This window comes from Hyperoodon ampullatus, assembly GCF_949752795.1.
Source record: "Hyperoodon ampullatus genome assembly, chromosome: 17".
Classification (NCBI taxonomy): domain Eukaryota; kingdom Metazoa; phylum Chordata; class Mammalia; order Artiodactyla; family Ziphiidae; genus Hyperoodon; species Hyperoodon ampullatus.
In genome coordinates this window covers 41290756-41309808 of record NC_136930.1, presented here as the reverse complement: position 1 = coordinate 41309808, position 19053 = coordinate 41290756, and the positions used below count along the sequence as shown (strand labels likewise).

Genomic DNA, 19053 nt, shown 5'->3' with positions numbered 1-19053 from the left:
TGCGGCATGTGGGATCTTCCCAGACCAGGGCTCAAACCCATGTCCCCTGCATTGGCAGGTGGATTCTTAACCACTGTGCCACCAAGGAAGTCCCGCTTAACTGTATTTAACCCAGAATTTCCCACTCTGTCCTTGGACTCTTTTCCTTAGGTAACATACGTCATAGAATATATTTTGAGAAATGCTCCTCTATGGCTTTGAAAAATTCTTTGCAGAAACAAAGCACAGAAAAATTACGTAACTCCTGGAATCATGTGCTGGTCAGCAACACAGAGGACGAGTGGTCATAAAACCACAGACCACCACTCTAGTGCCATCTCAACACTTTTGCCATAAACTGAACCTGCCTGAAAAGAGGCAACAATACATTTTCCACAATTTCCTTCTTTATGGTGTAAAGCGTTGGGCATGCTGATCACAGTACAGAATTGAACGTGGCCCACAGGGGCCCATACTTCATGCACAGAGACCAGATGTTTCTAGTCTTTTCCTCTTCTGTAACAATCAAATCATTAAACAACCGTCGTCGCTTATCACATGACTACAAGATTTTTCAAATAGACTTGACAGCCCTTTGTTCTTGACAGGACACAAGAAAACAATAGAGCTTCTAATTATTTTCAGCAAGAATTACACAGACCAAGAAATCAAAATACAAAAGCTTTTGGCTATATATGCCAAAAAATTTTAAAGTATTACAGCAAGGACAGGGAAAGATGGAAATCAAGGACATTACTGGAATGAGGTAAACATTTCATCCATTTGCATAAATACATAATTTTTTTAATTCTCGTTTCCAAGGAATTTAACATGATATATTGAAACGGAAGACAGCAAAAACAACTCTCCAGTTGTGGGACTTGGCAAACACAGTTATTATCTGTGCCAGGATGTAAACCGACCTCACACCTCAATAGCGATTCTCGCAAATCGATACTGCAGGGAGGCAGGCGGCCTCAGCAACACGAGACCCCTCTCCACTCCTGGCTGGCTGGACAGCATATCCAGCAAGCCCGTCAAACTAACAAACCCCAGGGCTTCCCCACAGCCGACAGCCATGGAAAAATCTCCCTGTGTGACAAAGCCAAGGAGAACTCTGGAGCAGTGAGAAGTCACAACCGGGAGAGGGCCTGACCACAAGCCCAGGGTCAGAGGCTGGTGCCCAGCGGCAGGGTCCCCCTCTGCCAGGCCCTCAGATGCAGCACAGCCTCGCTTCTGCCTCTCCTCTAGTTTCTTCTTCTCCTTCTGCTTCCGGATCTGGCTCTTGAATGGGTCACTGTGCTTGGGCTCCTGGGGCCCACAGTACAGCCGATCCTGGCTGAGCTGGAGGAGGTCCTCCTCAGCTGGAACACAGATCATGGTGTGCGGCTCGGGGTTGCCCTTCCGGAGCAGGGACAGCCTGACCCACACCAGGGCCTTGGGGAAGCGGTCCAGGACGGACAGGCAGGCCTCTCTGCTCAATTCTTGCTGCCCTGTGCCAGGAGCTCGTGGGGCTGCCCGACTGTCCCCAGAACTGGGTCCACACCAGGCTGACAGCTGCCTCAGTAATTTTCTACTCCTGCATGAAGTGGGAGACACACGTTTTGAGGATATTTTGTTCAAGGAGAAAATATGCAGTTAGAAGACTGGACATTGCTAGAGTTCATTTGATTTTTTAATACTCTATGGGGGGAAAGGATCAAAACTTCGATTTTTTAAAAATCAAAAATACACATTTACACACTTGTGTAATGATACTTTTCTTTTTATGTGTCTACTACTCTGAGACTCAAGGATTAAAGGTTTAAAGTTGAAGGCAGAGAAAAATAAGACAGTGGAGTAGAATCTATGGCTATATTCATAGTGAGAGGACTCGAGTAAAAAGGAACTGATGTTTTGATGAAAAAAGAAACTGTAAGGGACACTTATCTGAAAAGTAAGAAGGAAGGATATGAAATTACTGTACAGAAAAGTAAGTATAAAGCAAAGGGGTGGCACTCTTTTAAAATCAGAGCACAGAAGAAAGGGTAAATGATAAGCAGAATCGAATAGCCTGCAGCAGCACTGAGAGAAGAACACATTTTACACAGTAACCTCTGTGATATGACAATATCACAACGAATGGGAATCTAGTCGGCCACAAATGCAGATCATTCAAAAGCAATGGGAAGAAATCTAATTCAACGATGTAAAGAATACTTGCAGGGGTTCTTCATTACTTAAGATCACAATCGTGAGGGGACTGCTTTGTGAGCAAAGACTAAATAAAACAGGTCATAAACTGCCTTGGTTCAGGTCTATGGATGCGATATTTTAAATCATTTCGTCAGTTAGCTTCATGCCCCAAATCAAATGTATGTGATTTAGCCTTTTCCCTGGGCCCTCTATGATTCACTGGCTTTCCCTTCCAGAAGGTCCATAAATTCACTTGGGCTTTGTGTAAAGGAACAATGATAACTTTTACTTCTTGTAGCCTGGTCAGTATCAAAAAACAGACAATCCAAAAACGTACCCGGAAGTCGTGTGAACTCACCTCAGAACGCAGAGGAGACTGCCGGTGGCACCCTGGCCCACTCCCCCCTCAGTGCCCGCCCAGGTTGGATCATCTGTGTCCATCACTCCCTTGGGCTCGCTGGAGTCGTTTAGGGGTGTGCCCTCGTCATCAGACAGCTGACGAGTCCTTCCAGGCGTGGGAGCACAAGGCACCACATCTCTCCTCAGGCTACTCTCCTCACCACCTGGAGAGGAAGCTGCAGGTGATTTGTCTTGGGCCTGGACTCTTGATTCCCAGTCTCGAGTTAACTGCTCCCAGGGACAGCAGAAAGGTGCCAGGGTGCCAAGCTTAACGTAGTTGGGCCGTTTTGCCGGAGGGCGTCTAATGGAAATCAAAGAGGAGAACTAATTTTGAACAATTTAGGATGGATTATCAAAATAACCATGGCCACCGTACTGCATCTCTATTTTAAAAACAAACATACAAAAAAGTTTTTAAGAAATACGATTTTAAAAAATAATAATAACCAACTCCACTGGCTGGGCTTTTTTGTTTTCTTCGGTTTTTACTGTAAATAGGTAATGCACCCACAAAGTCGCCCTACGTGCATCACTCCGGGGAGTGCCACTCCTGAAGAACTGCAGGTAAAAGGTGCTCCTGGAGCTGTGCAGTGATGCCCCTGAATACTCACAGGGTTTGAAGTTCAAAAGGTCCAAAAGGGGGACTTCCCTGGTGGTCCAGTGGTTAAGAATCTGCCTTCCAATGCAGGGGACGCGGGTTCGATCCCTGGTCAGGAAACTAAGATCCCACATGCCATGGGGCAACTAAGCAACTCTGAGCCCACGCACTCTGGAGCCCGCGTGCCCCAAGTAGAAAGCCTACGCACCGCAACTAGAGAGCCTGCATGCTGCAACTACTGAGCCTGTGCACCACAACTAGAGAGAAGCCCGTGCACCACAACTAGAGAGAAGCCCACACGCTGCAACACAAGATCCCACATGCTGCAACTAAGACCTGATGCAGCCAAAAATTTAAAAAAAAATTTTTTTAACAAGGTACAAAAGGGGTAATGGTGAAGTTTCTCTCTCACCCTTGACCTCTGGTGACCCAGCTGTCCTCCACAGAGACAATATCACCATCTGTTTCTTATATATCCTTCTAGAGACATTTTATAAACTTACAAGCAGATATGTACATATTTCTTTTTTTACCCATTTTACACAAATGGTGGCAAACCGATTCTGTACTCTTTTGCTTAACTTTATACATTTAACAAAATATCTTGGAGGTCATTTTATATTAGCATATCAAGACATCCCTCACTCTTTTGCACAAGTCCTATCCCACTGGATGGTTATACCTTAAGTTATTTAGACAGTCCTCTCCTGCAGGACATTTTGGTTATTTTCAAGCTTTTGCTTCTATAAACGATGCTGCCATGAATGACCTTGAACATGTTGTACAAGTACAAGTATATCCACAGGATAAAGTCCTGGGAGTGGAAGTGCTAAGGCAATGAGTATTAGCACTTGCAATTTTGACAGATATTTCCAAACTGCCCTCCACATGGGTGATACCAAATGACCTTTCCAGCAACATGTAAGTGAGGGAGAACCTTCAAAAAACCACAAACTAGTGGGAACCAGGGCCTGCTCTGGTATGTAATGACCCCAAGAGGTAGGGAGCAGCCTGGCCATGGGCCCTTCTGGGCTGGGGTACTCTGTGGGAGTCCCAGCCTGCACCCTCAGGCTGATGGTCTCCTCGGGGACAGGCCCAGACATTCCTTCCCCACTTTGTTTCTTACTGTGTGCTATGCACTAGGACCTCAAATGGAAATGAACCTGTATGCTTAATCCGAGGTTCAGTTTGAGCCTATATTCTGGAGATTGAACCAAATGTGTTCTGGCCTCCTGAGAGGGGCAGCTGGTGAAAAACCCTCTCAGGGTACTTGCCTCACCTGGAAACTTCTAAAAAGAGACATGGACAGTTTACAAAAAGAGAGACAAAAAATGGTGAAAACACTTAAGAGTACCCAACCTCACTTGTAAGCAAACAAACAAAAAATGAAAACAGTAAGATGCCATTTTTTCACCTGTTTTGTCCGTATTAAAAGATTGGTAAGGACTTCCCTGGTGGTGCAGTGGTTAAGAATCCGCCTGCCAATGAAGGGGACACGGGTTTGAGCCCTGGTCCGGGAAGATCCCACATGCTGTGGAGCAACTAAGCCCATGTGTCACAACTACTGAGCCTGCGCTCTAGAGCCCGCGAGCCACAACTACTGAAGCCTGCGCGCCTAGAGCCTGTGCTCCACAACAAAGAGAAGCCACCATAACTAGAGAAAGCCCGCATGCAGCGACAAAGACCCAACGCAGCCAAAAATAAATAAATAAATAAATACAATTTTAAAAATTAATTAAAAAAATAAAAGATTGGTAATAGCCCATGTTATCGAGACGTGAGGGAAAACAGGCACCCTCAGAACTAGAGGTAAAATTCTACACTAATACAAATAGCAATTTGTCAATAGTACATCAAATCCTCAAAGCATGCAGCTTTTTTTTTTTTTTAACCAGAAATCTTATTTATGAGATTGAGCCTAAGGTCCTTCTTTGCCTTCTTTCCCCTACAGCTCCTCTCAAGTGATAGCTCTTTCTTTTTCACACTCCACAGGCCTAGGGGTGGGCACATTCCTCCTGATGCCCCCAGACTGCTTTTCTTCTCCTTCCTGCCCCCCTGAAGCACAAGCCATCAGGTAAACCACTGGCTCTCCCTGCTCAGCCAGGGCCTCGGTCAACTCCCCAGGCACCCCATTCCCCACCACTCTGCCTTCCCCTCCATCCCGACCCATTCTCCATGGCTTCAGCAGCTACATATATCATCCTTCTAGTACCCTGGCCCACCAGAAACTTCTCACACCTTTTACTTCACTCCATCTCAACCACCCAGTCTCCTGGTCACACCTTACCTTTTGGTCACTGCCAACGCTTGCTCCACCTTAAAATCTCAATTTCAAGTATCCTTCACTCAGAATGATGCCTCCTATTTTGCCTGCCCATTTACCTCTCCACAGCAACAATTCCTCAACCACTGGAACTTACTACGGTAAGTCCCCTACATACGAATGAGTTCCGTTCCAAGAGCAAATTCCTAAGTCCAATTTGTTCGTTAAGTCCAACAAAGTTAGCCTAGGTACCCAACTAACACAATCGGCTACACAGTGCTGTAATAGGTTTATAATATCGATACTTTTCAGACAAATAATACATAGAAAACAGACACAAAAAATAAAACAGTTTTAATCTTACAGTACGATACCTTGAAAAGTACAGTAGTACAGTACAACAGCTGGCATACAGGTGCTGGCATCGAGTGACCAGGCAAGAAGAGTTACTGACTGGAGGAGGGAGAGGAGGTGGGAGATGATAGAACTGAAGGATCCTCAGCAATAGGAGATGGAGGGCAGGCTGCAATGTCACTCATACCTGATGTTGATGGAACACATATTCGCATCGTTGAAAGTTCGCAACTTGAAGGTTCGTATGTAGGAGACTTACTGTATTCGTTTACCACTTCATCACTGCTCACTACCGTCCTCACATCTCTCTTCTTGGAAGCCTAGATGCCACAGTTCCTAAGAGAGGCACTCCCTTTACACACACCCCCAAGTCCCTCCCCCGGCAAAGGCTCTCCTGGTTACATTCAACCCTCCACTACCCCACGCCAGCACCTGACTGGCAGAACATGGCTGGAGAAGAACATGCAGTAGCCCTGAAGGGTCTCACTCTCAACACAACTTAAGTGGACTCTTACATTTCTTACAAATCTGATACGTTTCTCCGGTCGATTCTATCTTCCACTCTCCCAGGACAGTGTTTATATCAATTCCTCTCTCCTCAAATCTCCAACAGCCTCTCTCCCCCTTATTCCTAGATGATAACCTTGCCTATTTTTCACTGAGAAGACGGTCACGATCAGACTACTACCCAACCTCTGCGCAGAGTCTAGCCTACCTAAATCTGTATGCACATTTTCAGAGTCAGCCTTCCAGCTTACTAAAATAAGACAGCTAAGCCTGATCCTAAGGAACGTCACTCCTCCCCTTATGCCCTGGACGCTACCCCGTCTTCCTCACTCAAGGGCTTTGCTCTTGCCATTTTAGCCTCCCTCCCCTTGCCTGGATCCCTCCCACTAGTGTAGAAACATGTACTTCCATCAGGAATAGGCTCCAGGCTTCCCTGGTGGCGCAGTGGTTGAGAGTCCGCCTGCCGATGCAGGGGACACGGGTTCGTGCCCCGGTCTGGGAGGATCCCACATGCTGCGGAGCGGCTGGGCCCATGAGCCATGGCTGCTGAGCCTGCGCGTCCGGAGCCTGTGCTCCGTGGCAGGAGAGGCCACGGCAGTGAGGGAACCGCGTACCGCAAAAAAAAAAAAAAAAAAAAAGAATAAGCTCCACAAGGGCAGAGCAGACTTTGCCCGTCCTGTCCCCTGCTGCAGCCTCAGTGCCTAGAAAGGTTTTTTGACACACGGCAAGTTCTAAGTAAACATCTGCTAATGAATAAATCAGACAAATATGTAGAGATACAAATGGAAAGCTGTTCACAGAAGCACAGAGCAAAAAATCAGAAAGAACCTAATGGGCCACTGATAAATCACAGAACAGCCATACTGCATTGGCAAACTACAACTCACTGGGCAAACCTGGCCCCCTGCCTGTTTTTGTATGACCCACGAGCTAGGAATGGTTTTTACATTTTTCAATGGTTGAAAAAAAACACAAGAGGGAATTCCCTGAAGGTCCAGTGGTTAGGACTCCGCGCTTCCACTGCAGGGGGCCCGGGTTTCATTCCTGGTTGGGGAACTAAGATCCCACAAGCCGTGCGGTGCAGCCAAGAAAAAGAAAAAAACACAAGAGAATAATATCTTGTGGCACATGAAAATGCTATGAAATTCAAATAGGATTGTCCATAGTGTGAGCCTGGAACACAGCCGTGCTCACTCATTTATGCATCCTCTGAGGCTGCTTTTGTGCCACATGGCAGAGTTGAGCAGCTGCCATGGAGACCAAAGGGCCCACAAAGCCAGAAATAGTTATCATCTGGCCCTTTACAGAAAAAGTTTGCCAACTCTTGGTTTAGAGTCACATTTATTGATATGGGAAAACTTTCCATAATATACAGCTAAATGAAAAAAGCAGGTTTCAAAATAGTATATGTAATACAATGCCTTAAAAAAATTTGCGTCTATAAAAAAGTCTAAAGGGTGAGAAATAAGTATTACTGTCAATTATTATTTAACAAGCATGGAGAAGCCCCTGCACACTATGGGAGGCATAGGATGTACAACACACAACGGCTGCCCTCAAAGGGCTTGTAAACCAGCAATCCAGGAACGTATCCCCGTTCACTCACTCACTCATTCATCCATCATTCAAACAATAGCTGGAAAGCCAAGCAGGGCCTGTCTCTGGGGTTGCAGCAGTGCACAGGAGAGCACAGCTGTGGAGCTCACCGTCAAGGAAATACAACATTCAATTAGTCACCCGTTCATCAGTCAACAAAAAGAAAGGTATTAAGGCCCACTGTGCACTAGGCACTGGCTAGATACTGCAGATGCCACAACAAACAAGAGAGTTTTTGTGCTGCCAGAAGTCTACAGTTCAGTAGGAAATACAGGTGCCCTATGTTTCCTTTCCAGAGTATAAAGGAAATAAAGCCCCTCACTGGCCACTCCTCCAATGGAAAAAGAAAAAAGTCTAGATGGATAGATACCAAAATGTAAAAACAGTGCTTATCTCTCTGGATAAAAGGGATACACCAGTTTATAAAGTATTTTTGTATGTTTCCATACTTTCATTAAAATTCATAAGTATGTACTCCATCTATAACCATTACGAGAAACACAATTTCCATTTTGAGGAGGCAGGGCTCAGTAGCGGGAATCAATTAACAAGCGCCTGGAACTCAGGTCCACAGCTTAGGTGTACACCATCATCAGTGAAGCAAATAACCAAGAGAAAGGTTTGTAACCTGCATGGGCTATAAAATCTAGATACAGGGCAATCTCCTGACCTAAGTAGTGTCTTCTTAATTATGTCTTGGGAATGTTGACAAGTCTAGGAACTCCACATTATATAGTAAGAGTCCCTGAAGCCAGGACAAACATGATTGTTCAATGTGTCTTCCCCTTAAGACATCAAACTAGGGACTTCCCTGGTGGCGCAGTGGTTAAGAATCCGCCTGCCAATGCAGGGGACACGGGTTCGAGCCCTGGTCCAGGAAGATCCCACATGCTGCGGAGCAACTAAGCCCGTGCACCACAACTACTGAGCCTGCTCTCTAGAGCCCGTGAGCCACAACTACTGAAGCCTGCACGCCTAGAGCCCATGCTCCACAACAAGAGAAGGCAACGGAATGAGAAGCCCGCACACCACAATGAAGAGTAGCCCCAACTCACTGCAACTAGAGAAAGCCCGCACTCAGCAACAAAGACCCAACTCAGCCAAAACCAAATAAATAAATAAATAAGTTTATTTTAAAAAAAAAGAATCTGCCTGACAATGTAGGGGACACGGGTTTGAGCCCTGGTCTGGGAAGATCCCACATGCTGCGGAGCAACTAAGCCCGTGCGCCACAACTACTGAGCCTGTGCTCTAGAGCCCACAAGCCACAACTACTGAAGCCCGCGTGCCACAACTACTGAAGCCCGCGCGCCTAGAGCTCATGCTCTGAGACAATAGAAGCCACTGCAATAAGAAGACCGCGCACCTCAATGAAGAGTAGCCCCTGCTTGCCGCAACTAGACAAAGCCCACACTCAGCAATGAAGACCCAACGCAGCAAAAAATAAATAAATTTATTAAAAAAAAAAAAAAAGACATCAAACTAGAGAAGCCAGTTTCTTACCTTTTGTACTTTTCAAGAAGATTCTTAGCTTGCTCTTCAGCAAAGAGAATCCCAGCAGGGCAGTCTGGGAAATCACCTGGGACATTAGGTGACCTTTTATACTGAGAATGCATTACAGTCTCTTTTAATCCTCCAACTCTTGCACCTCGATAGATCTAAAAGAAATGCCAGAAAGATCCTGTCATTACACCAACTTAAAGTGAAACTGCTAAATTCTCTGTATGGAGAAAAATGGGAAACCTAAATACCCATCAAAAATAGAATGGATAGGGCTTCCCTGGTGGCGCAGTGGTTGAGAGTCCACCTGCCGATGCAGGGGACACGGGTTCGTGCCCCGGTCTGGGAAGATCCCACATGCCGCAGAGCGGCTAGGCCCGTGAGCCATGGCTGCTGGGCCTGTGCGTCCAGAGCCTGTGCTCCGCAACGGGAGAGGCCACAGCAGTGAGAAGCCCACGTAATGCAAAAAAAAAAAAAAAAAATAGAATGGATAAATACACTGGGGAACTACCCCATAATGGGTTACCATACAATAGTAAAAATGAATGAAATAGAGCTTCACCAATCAACATGGAAAAATCAATGTTGAGTGAATATTGCAAGTTGCAAAAGCATTTATACAAGGAATAAAGTTTAAGAACATGTCAAATATAGCTATTTTATTTTAGGATATATACACACACTTAATAAAGCTATAAAAACATGCATGATAGTGACAAACACCAAAAATAGGACTAGTGATTCCTTTAGAAGGAGAGAGGGAAATGGGATTGGAGAGGGATACACAGAGCGCTTCCAATGAACCTATAATGTCTTATTTCTTAAGCTGGATGGCGGGTGAAAGGTACACAGGTATACCTTCTGTATGCTTAAAACAGTTCATAATTTTAAAGTTAGATTTAAAAATATTCCCACTCCTAAATGATTAACTGAATGTCCTTTGCACTATGCGTAATCACTAAAATTAATTATCTGCCTGAATCTAACAGTCTTACATGTCATGTCCTTTATGCTCTCTAGCTCAAAGTAATTATTTAACCAGGAAAAAAAAACACACACACATTAGATTTTTAATAAAATTTTTAGCTGCAGTTAACAAAACAGGAATATATGGAACAGCACTTTAAAAAAAACTGTATTCTACACATCTATAAAAACTAAGTCTTTTGGCTTTTAAACTGTAACAAATTTCAAGTAAAGAAACCTCAACATTTTGTTGCCACTACTATTCAAAAATCAGGCCACTTTTAAAACCTCAAAAATTCAAAAAATGTCAGCACAACTCTTAGTAATGAAAACCGGGCTCCAGGGACTCTATGAAGTATCTCATATCCAGGATTATAGCTCAAAGGGCAGAAAACTAGCACTCAATTTCTAGGTCGTGCGTAAAGTCAGGAACATTTTCAGTGCTTGGCATTCACTAGGAATGTATTCTAAATGTTGTAACTGTTGGTCAGAATCGAAGAGTAACTTACAAATGGAATCCAGAAAGCCATGCCCCAGCCCTTTGGGAGGAGGACATCCCAGCCACTTCCCCAGCCTCGCTGGTCATCACCAGTCACTTTTCCTGGCTGTTGAATCAAAAGTATAGGAACCTTGGATTCATGGGGACCTAAAAAAAGCTGTGACCCGGGCACCAGCAATTCACTCCTCTTCCGGTTTAAATCCTGAAGTGGAAGAAAATTAATTCAAGACAAACAACCCTAGTCTTCCAGGAGATCCTACTGGGTCTCCCTATAGGCAGCTTTAGAAAGTTAAATGCTCTTTTAAAAGGCAAGAAAATGGTGTTCTCAATAAATAAATGTGAGCCATCTTAAGTACAAGGTATTCCTCCCAGGATGATTTTCCTCTATACAAGTGCTTTGGTAGAAAATGCCAAATTGTCTTAAATTAGAATATACTAGGTGATTCAAAGTAATAAAATAATAAACATTCATTCTGCTAATTCCTTATCTATCAGGATTAATCTTACATTTTGATACTCTGGCCCTACATTTATTTTCGTTAAGATTGGTGGTCATGAAGTAAAAGGGCTATAAACAAGAACTTCTCAAGGAGGGGCAAGTGGGAAAATACCCCAGCTTTTAAGAAAATTTCTCAGCAGGTCTTAAAAGAGAAGATGCTATAAATTATCTATTAAGTGGACTGCAGGGAGTGGACAACAACATCCTTGCAGATTTTTCTTGCCAGCTGGAGACAGGCCTGCCGCTCAGTTGAGAAGACTACACAGGAGACCACCTCCATGCTACAAAGTCTAACTCATGAATACCCTTCATGCATGACCACGTCCCGAGTCTCCTTTTTTTACCTTTGGTCAAGTTTCCACTACCTTCTACATATTGGTAATTCCAAAACGTCTATCTCTTTAGTCCCAACTTTTCCTCCTGGGATAGAAACCTGTCTCCTGGACATCTGCTCCTGGGACGTCCTGAGGCCCCTCCGTTTATCTGAGACTAAACTCATCTTCCCCGCTGCGTCACTCTCTTCCTGTGTGCCCCGGCTGGCTGAATGACATACAGTTCTCACAGTTCATTAGCTCATTCATTCATCCTTTCAAATATTTAGTCTTCATTCATTTACTTGTTCATTCACATATTTCCTAAGCACCTGGTATATGCCAGGCACTTAGCTAGAACTTGGGAAGACGGCAGTGACAAGTCAGACCTGCTCTGCCTGTCTTTTAGCTGAGCTCCTAAAACCAAGCTAGACCATTAGGAGCTAACCCACAGGCCTCCTCCTTTCTCACTAACCATCTTCCAATCAACCACTGAGTCTAGTCAGTTTTACCTTCCAGGTATATGTATTAAACCCCAGCCCCTCCACTCCAGCCACACTGCCACACTTCAGGCCCCCATCATGCCATCTGGACTACTTCAAGGGTCTCTTCTAAGCCCTCTCCAACCACAAGCCCTTTCTCCAGCTCTTCCGCCCCCTTATCCCCATCCCTAGTCACCATAGCACTGCCAGAGTGAAATCTGATCATGTCATGGCCCAACTTAAAATCTTCAATGGCCCCTGCATCTTCAGTCCAAATCCAAAACTGCCTCAAGGTCTTTTATGCTATAGCCCCTTTTGATCTCGTCAGTTCCATCTCCTACCCTACCCTTAACTCCAAGATATGATCTACGTGGAGATTCCTGAACATGCCATCCTGTTTTTGGCCTGGGTCCTTGCCCTCGTTCTCAACTCCGACAATCCTTTCTCCACTGTAGCCTTGGCTCCGGGCCCCTGGACGCAAGAAGCCTGGTTACTTCTGACCACACACCTAAGAGTTAGCTCAAATACCAGCTCCTCCACCCAGGAAGCTTCCCCCAGTTTCCCTAGTCCGGGCTCAGTGCCCCTTCTTTGGGCTTCCTTTGTCCTCTGTACTTGTTCAACCTGATCCTAGTCACCTACCCCATTCTCTAATGCAATACCTGGTGCTGATAGGAGCTCAATCATTGTGAAATTAATGACAGAGAACATTTAAGGGGAAAAATAATACAAGAAAAAAAATTTTAAACCATAAGATTATCATTTCAAGAAAAAGTCTTTGTATTAACCTTTTCTAGAGATTATTCTTCTCTAAGAACGGAAAATAGCATGGTATATATCGTAAGGGACCCAAAAATTGAAAATAAAAGGAAGTCTATGGGATTCTATAAAGTATGAAATAACGTTCATGGTCTCTAGAGTGATGAATTTCAGCCTGTTTTCACGACTTTACCATTAGTTACCTGATCCGAGATTTTATTCTCTGTGACACTCTTACAGATATCTTGGTTCCAAAGAAAGCTATGCGAACACTCCACAGGCACACCCTCCAGAAGCAGCTGTCTAACTTTCTCATTATCTAAGAGGGAAAAGAAATAGCCTTAAACCACATTCCTTAGACCAGTGAGGTCAAATTCTAAACAAAGCCAGGTGACCTTTTGTTACAATAAACTATTCTATAGGCTCCTCTAGAAGCCTAACTTCTCTAGAGGAATTTATTTACTTGAGTAGAAACTGTTATTCTTACAGTTGGTTTCATAATCTGTGAAACAACAAAGGCTCCTAAACTTATTTCTTTGACATTTATTTTTAGTCTGTAAGATGCAAATATTACATTAAATTGCCTCTAAATATCTGCCTGATTCCACATTTAAGATAATCACGTTCTAGGCATCACTGCAGAGGCGAACCATTTCTTGATTATATGCTCTGACGGCACAAATCATATTTTAACTATTGGCTTCAGGGCTCTTTATATCATCCCTGACCCAATGGTCTTGAGCCAACAGATACCATCTTTTTCTTCTGTCCTATTACTTCAAGTCTCTGATAACCCTTTTTTATTGAATTGAATTTATTCCTTTCTGTAAAACGTATTTTTCTCAGTCCTTTAAAATGAATATATTTGTTGTGAAATATGTTGTTTCATCCCTTTAAATGAGCTACACCATGCCAAAAAGTACTCTAGTGGGGAAGGAGGAGGAATTTTTTCAGTTATAAGCATATATATTGATAGAAGAGACTTCCTACATGCAATTACTTAACCACTAGGGGAAAAAAGTCTTTCAAATCTTATCTTGTTGGACTGAAGAATTAAAAGTAAAAAGTCAGACAATTCATGAGTTTAGGCTAAGGTCCTAAAATGCAACATAGAAAGGTCACTCAACCTGCATGGGTCTGATGGCTGAAAAAAGTAAGTTGGAAGTGACTTGGCCATAATGTGACAGATATCAGGGATAAACAAGTTAGAAAAAACGAAACTGATGAAAAGATCTGAGATGAAAGCTCCTTAAAAGCAGCAACTGCTTCTAGTGCTGCTGGAGAGAATAACCAGCAGCATCTCAAGTGACAAGGCGTGTACTGTAAAAATTCACACAGCCTCTCTAGGAGCAAAGAAGCCCCATCAAACAGCTGTCTGCCGAGAAGGCTTTCCTGTGGAGTGGTGCCATAGATCTGAGTGACAGAGCTGGGATTTTATTCAGATTTGGCTGCAGACAAAAGAGATGGCTAGGGCTTCCCTGGTGGCGCAGTGGTTTGAGAGTCCACCTGCCGACGCAGGGGACACGGGTTCGTGCCCCGGTCTGGGAAGATCCCACATGCTGCGGAGCGGCTGGGCCCGTGAGCCATGGACGCTGAGCCTGCGCGTCCGGAGCCTGTGCTCCGCAACGGGAGAGGCCACAACCGTGAGAGGCCCGCGTACCGCAAAAAAAAAAAAAAAAAGAGATGGCTAATACTTAGGGTGTAAAGGCATAGGAAAGCACAACTTCATCTTCAAATATTCTAAAAAATAATAAGTAAACAGATGAAACAAAGTAGATGGTACATCCAGACAACGGAATATTATTCAGCACTAAAAAGAAATGAGCTATCAAGCCATGAAAAGACAAGAAAGAACCTTAAATGCATATTACTATGTGAAAGAAACCAATCTGAAAAGGCTACATACTGTATGATTCCAACTATGTGACATTCTGGAAAAGGCAAAACCAGAGAGACTGTTGAAGGATCAGGGGTTGGAAGCAGTGAGAAAGGGATGAATAGACAGATCACAGCTGACTTAGGACAGTGAACCTATTCTGTGTGATACTGTAATGACAGAGCAGAGGACGTCTGCAGGCAAAGGAGGCCTTTTTTTTTTTTTTTTTTTTTTGCGGTACTCGGGCCTCTCACTGCTGTGGCCTCTCCCGTTGCGGAGCACAGGCTCCAGACGCGCAGGCTCAGCGGCCATGGCTCACGGGCCCAGCCGCCCCCGCCGGCATGTGGGATCCTCCCGCACCGGGGCACGAACCCGCATCCCCTGCATCGGCAGGCGGACTCTCAACCACTGCGCCACCAGGGAAGCCCCAAAGGAGGCCTTTTAAGTCAACAGTCTTCACTACTGAGAAAAAAATATCATCAGCTGAGTCAGCACGACCCTCAGTGTGCCCAGAATGACTGTCAATTCCGAGCGTAATTCTAAGTCCTTCCCCCAAGATTCACATAAAGCACATTCTCTTTCATCTCGGACCAAAGCTAATTGACTACATAACTCCAGAATTGTGACTTAAAGGTTGAATAGCTTATCTTCTCCTTTCTTAAATGTATTTGAAGATCACCAGATTTTAAAATTTTCTTAAGTGTTTCTTAGAGAAGCAAAGGAAATGAATAAAAGCTTTAATCATTTGGGATTCAAATGAACCAAAGTTACAGCCTTCAAATTCACTCTATTTTAAATTAAATTTGCAGAACAGTTAAAAAGGCCCAGCTGAAGCTATCAGATATTTTTTCTCCCAAGAGCAGAAACTGAGAAGTCATGGCAATAATGACCAATAACTGGGAACTTGAGAAAGTCAACAGTTTGGGGTACATGGTAATAGAGAGAGTGTAAAGAGAAAGACTAAAAAGAGCCCATGAGCACAATGTAAGGTCAGTATTTTCTAAGCAAATTCATCTCTGTAAGACAAAGACTAGTTAAAATAATCTTACAAAGCAAACCAGATGTTAAGGAGAGCAAATACTAAAAGAACAGATAGTAGAGCAGAACTTGTATTTTTAAATTTCACCCAGAAAACCAGGTCTTTACACAGTGAAATGCTGTGTTAATGAAGTTGAAAAGATTCGCAAAAACATATTGTTAATATTTATCAAACCCAAGAAATAAATGATAGGACTTCCCTGGTGGCACAGTGGTTAAGAATCCGCCAGCCAATGCAAGGGACATGGGTTTGATCCCTGGTCCAGGAAGATCCCACATGCCACGGAGCAACTAAGCCCGTGTGCCACAACTACTGAGCCTGCGCTCTAGAGCCCACGAGCCACAGCGACTGAGCCTGTGTGCCTGGAGCCTGTGCTCCACAACAAGAGAAGCCACCACAATGAGAAGCCCGCGCACAGAAAGGTAGAGTGGCCCACGCTCGCCGCAACTAGAGAAAGCCCGCATGTAGCAACAAAGACCCAACGCAGCCATAAATAAATAAATAAATAAATAAATAAATTTATTTATTTAAAAAAGAAAAAGAAAGAAATGATCAAGTAAACTTTTTCAAAGCACCTGAGGATATGCATCATCACTTCAGGGTCTTCACTGAAAGAGAAAACCATTTCCATCTCTGTACTCTATTCTACTCTCAATATTTCTGACGCTCAAGTGTGTGGGTGTTTTTCCCACAGCAAACAATTCTCTGACACCAGCTGAGTGTCCTACAATTTAACTCAATCCTGACGCTACCTACCTAGAGATAGCATCAGATCCCACAGGTTAAGGGCTCAGTCCCACAGACAGCTCCCACTTCAGACGCCAATTTTAAGTCCTGACCAACTGGCTATAAATTGGCCAGGTCCAATAATTTGCTAGAATGGCTCCCAGAACTCAGGAAAACAGTTTACTTAACTACATTACTGAGTGATTTTTTAATAAAAGGATACAACTCAGAAACAGCCAGATGCAAGAGATGCACGGGGCAAGGTAAAAGGGAAGGGGTGTAGAGCTTCCATGCCCTCTCTGGGCACCCCACCACCCAGCACCTCCTTCAGCAAACAGGAAGCTCTCCGAACTCCACTCTAGGATTTTTATGGAGGTTTCATCAGGTAGGTACGATTGATTGGCCATTAGCGATTAAGCTTAATCTCCAGCCCCTCTCCCTTCTCAGGGAGAGAAGGGGTGGGGCCTGAAAGTTCCAACATTTTGGTTGGTTCCCCTGGCAACCAGCCCCCAACCTTCGGGGCTTTACCAAAAGACACCTCATTAACATAAACTCAGGTGTGGTTGAAAGGGGCTTGTTAGGAATAAGAAAAGGCTCTCCTTTTAGCCTTTAAGGCTCTTGTCACTTAGGAAATTACAAGAGTTTTAGAAGCAAGGTGCCAGGAACCATGGACAAACACCAAAACATGTATTTCTTATTACTTCACAGCATCACATTGCTGTATCTTCTCTTTTCCAAGCTCTCTATAATTCCCAGCACACATAAGAAGATAAATTGTTTATGTTATGCAAGTCAGGCAAACCCTTCCTATGGTTTAAGTAGCACCAGAATTGATCTGTTTTGTCCAAGTCAAAACAAAGAATGACTTCAGATATGGAAAGATAGACTGGAAGCTATGTCAGAGAATTAAGACCATCATGACCTTCAAAACAAAGAGTGACTTCAGATATGGAAAGACAGACTGGAAGTTATGTCAGTGAATTAAGACCATCATGACCTTAAGATTCTTCTAAGGATTAATCTTTTATTAATTGACTCAGCTCATCAAGGTATATTTCTAAAATTAGTTTTGAATTGTCATCCCAGATGGTATGTCACATTTGTTAATAATATTTGTGTAATACTAACTCCTTAAAAAGTTTACTTTTTTATATAGCTCACATGCCGATACTTCTTCAAAGAAATTACTTAAAACAGGTTTTAATAAAATACAACAATAAGATTGGTGGCCACGATGGTAAAGTAAGACTCTGAACGTACCTCCTCACATGGGCACACCAAAACTACAACTGTTTACAGAGCAACTATCTATGAGAACGTCTTGAAGACTAGCAGAACAGGCTCTCCAGGACTAAAGATAATAAAGAAGGAACCAGATAGGAGAGGTGGAGACATGGTAGAGTCAAGACACACACCCCTGGGTAGGCGACCCACAAACAGGAGGAGAATCTTAATTGCAGAGTTTCCCCGAGGGAGGAGGAGGACCAAGCTCCACATCAGGTACCCCAGCCTGGGGGTGCTGCATAGAGAGGATGAGCCTGTAGAACGTCTGGCTTTGAAGGCCAGCTGGGCTTGAGAACAGGAGAGCTGGAGGGCTACAGGAAACACAGACTCCACTCTTAAAGGGTACACGTAAAATCTGCATGTTCCAAGTCCCAGCACAGAGGCAGTAATTTGAAAAGAGCCACTTGCTGATCTTAGAGAGTTTCCCAGAGAGGCAGAAGGCAATTGGGAGTCCTCCTGGGGACACAGATCTGGCGAGCATGTGGAGAAAAGGGAACCCTCATACACTGTTGGTGGGAATGTAAATTGGTACAGCCACTATGGAAAACAGAATAGAGGTTCCTCAAAAAACTAAAAATAGAACTACCATACAATCCAGCAATTCCACTTCTGGGTGTATTTCCAAAGAAAATGAAAACACTAATTCGAAAAGATACATGCACCCCTATGTCCACTGCAACATTATTTATAACAGCTGAGGTATGGAAGTGTCCATCAACAGATGAATGGATAAAGAATATGTAGTATATATACAATGGAATACTACTCAGACGTAAAAAGAATGACATTTTGCCATTTCCAACAACATGGATGGACTTGGAGGATATTACACTAAGTGAAATATCTCAGAGAAAGATAAATAGCACATGATAACACTAATATGCGGAATCTAAAAAACAAAACAAATGAACAAACATAACAAAACAGAGTCCTAGATACAGAGAACAAACTGGAGGTTGTGAGAGGGGAGACGCGTGGGGGGGATGAGTGAAATAGATGAGGGAGATTAAGAGATACAAACTTCCAGTTATAAAATAAGTAAGTCATGGGGATGTAATGTACAGCATGGGGAATATGGTCAGTGATATTGAAATAACTTTGTATGATGACAGATGGTAGCTAGACTTATCTTGGTGATCATTTGGTAATGTATAAAAATATTGAACCACTATGTTATACACTTGAAACTAATATAATATTGTAAATCAATTATACTTTGATTATTAAAAAACACAATGACATAA

The 19053-nt window shown here is 43.6% G+C and overlaps 1 protein-coding gene across 2 annotated transcripts in view; it reads right to left on the bottom strand.

Moving 5' to 3' along the window:
• Nucleotides 1–761: 761 nt before the first annotated feature.
• The window catches only part of POP1 (POP1 homolog, ribonuclease P/MRP subunit), a gene marked incomplete at its 5' end in the record, with an annotated part of 33268 nt that continues 14976 nt past the window's right edge, over nt 762–19053 (bottom strand). For both annotated transcript variants that reach the window (XM_079722343.1, XM_079722344.1), the window contains 5 exons: nt 762–1558; nt 2513–2854; nt 9375–9529; nt 10847–11038; nt 13088–13203. In XM_079722343.1, coding sequence (XP_079578469.1) covers nt 904–1558; nt 2513–2854; nt 9375–9529; nt 10847–11038; nt 13088–13203 — 1460 coding nt within the window. In that variant the 3' untranslated portion in view covers nt 762–903. The remainder of the gene's footprint in view (nt 1559–2512; nt 2855–9374; nt 9530–10846; nt 11039–13087; nt 13204–19053) is intronic.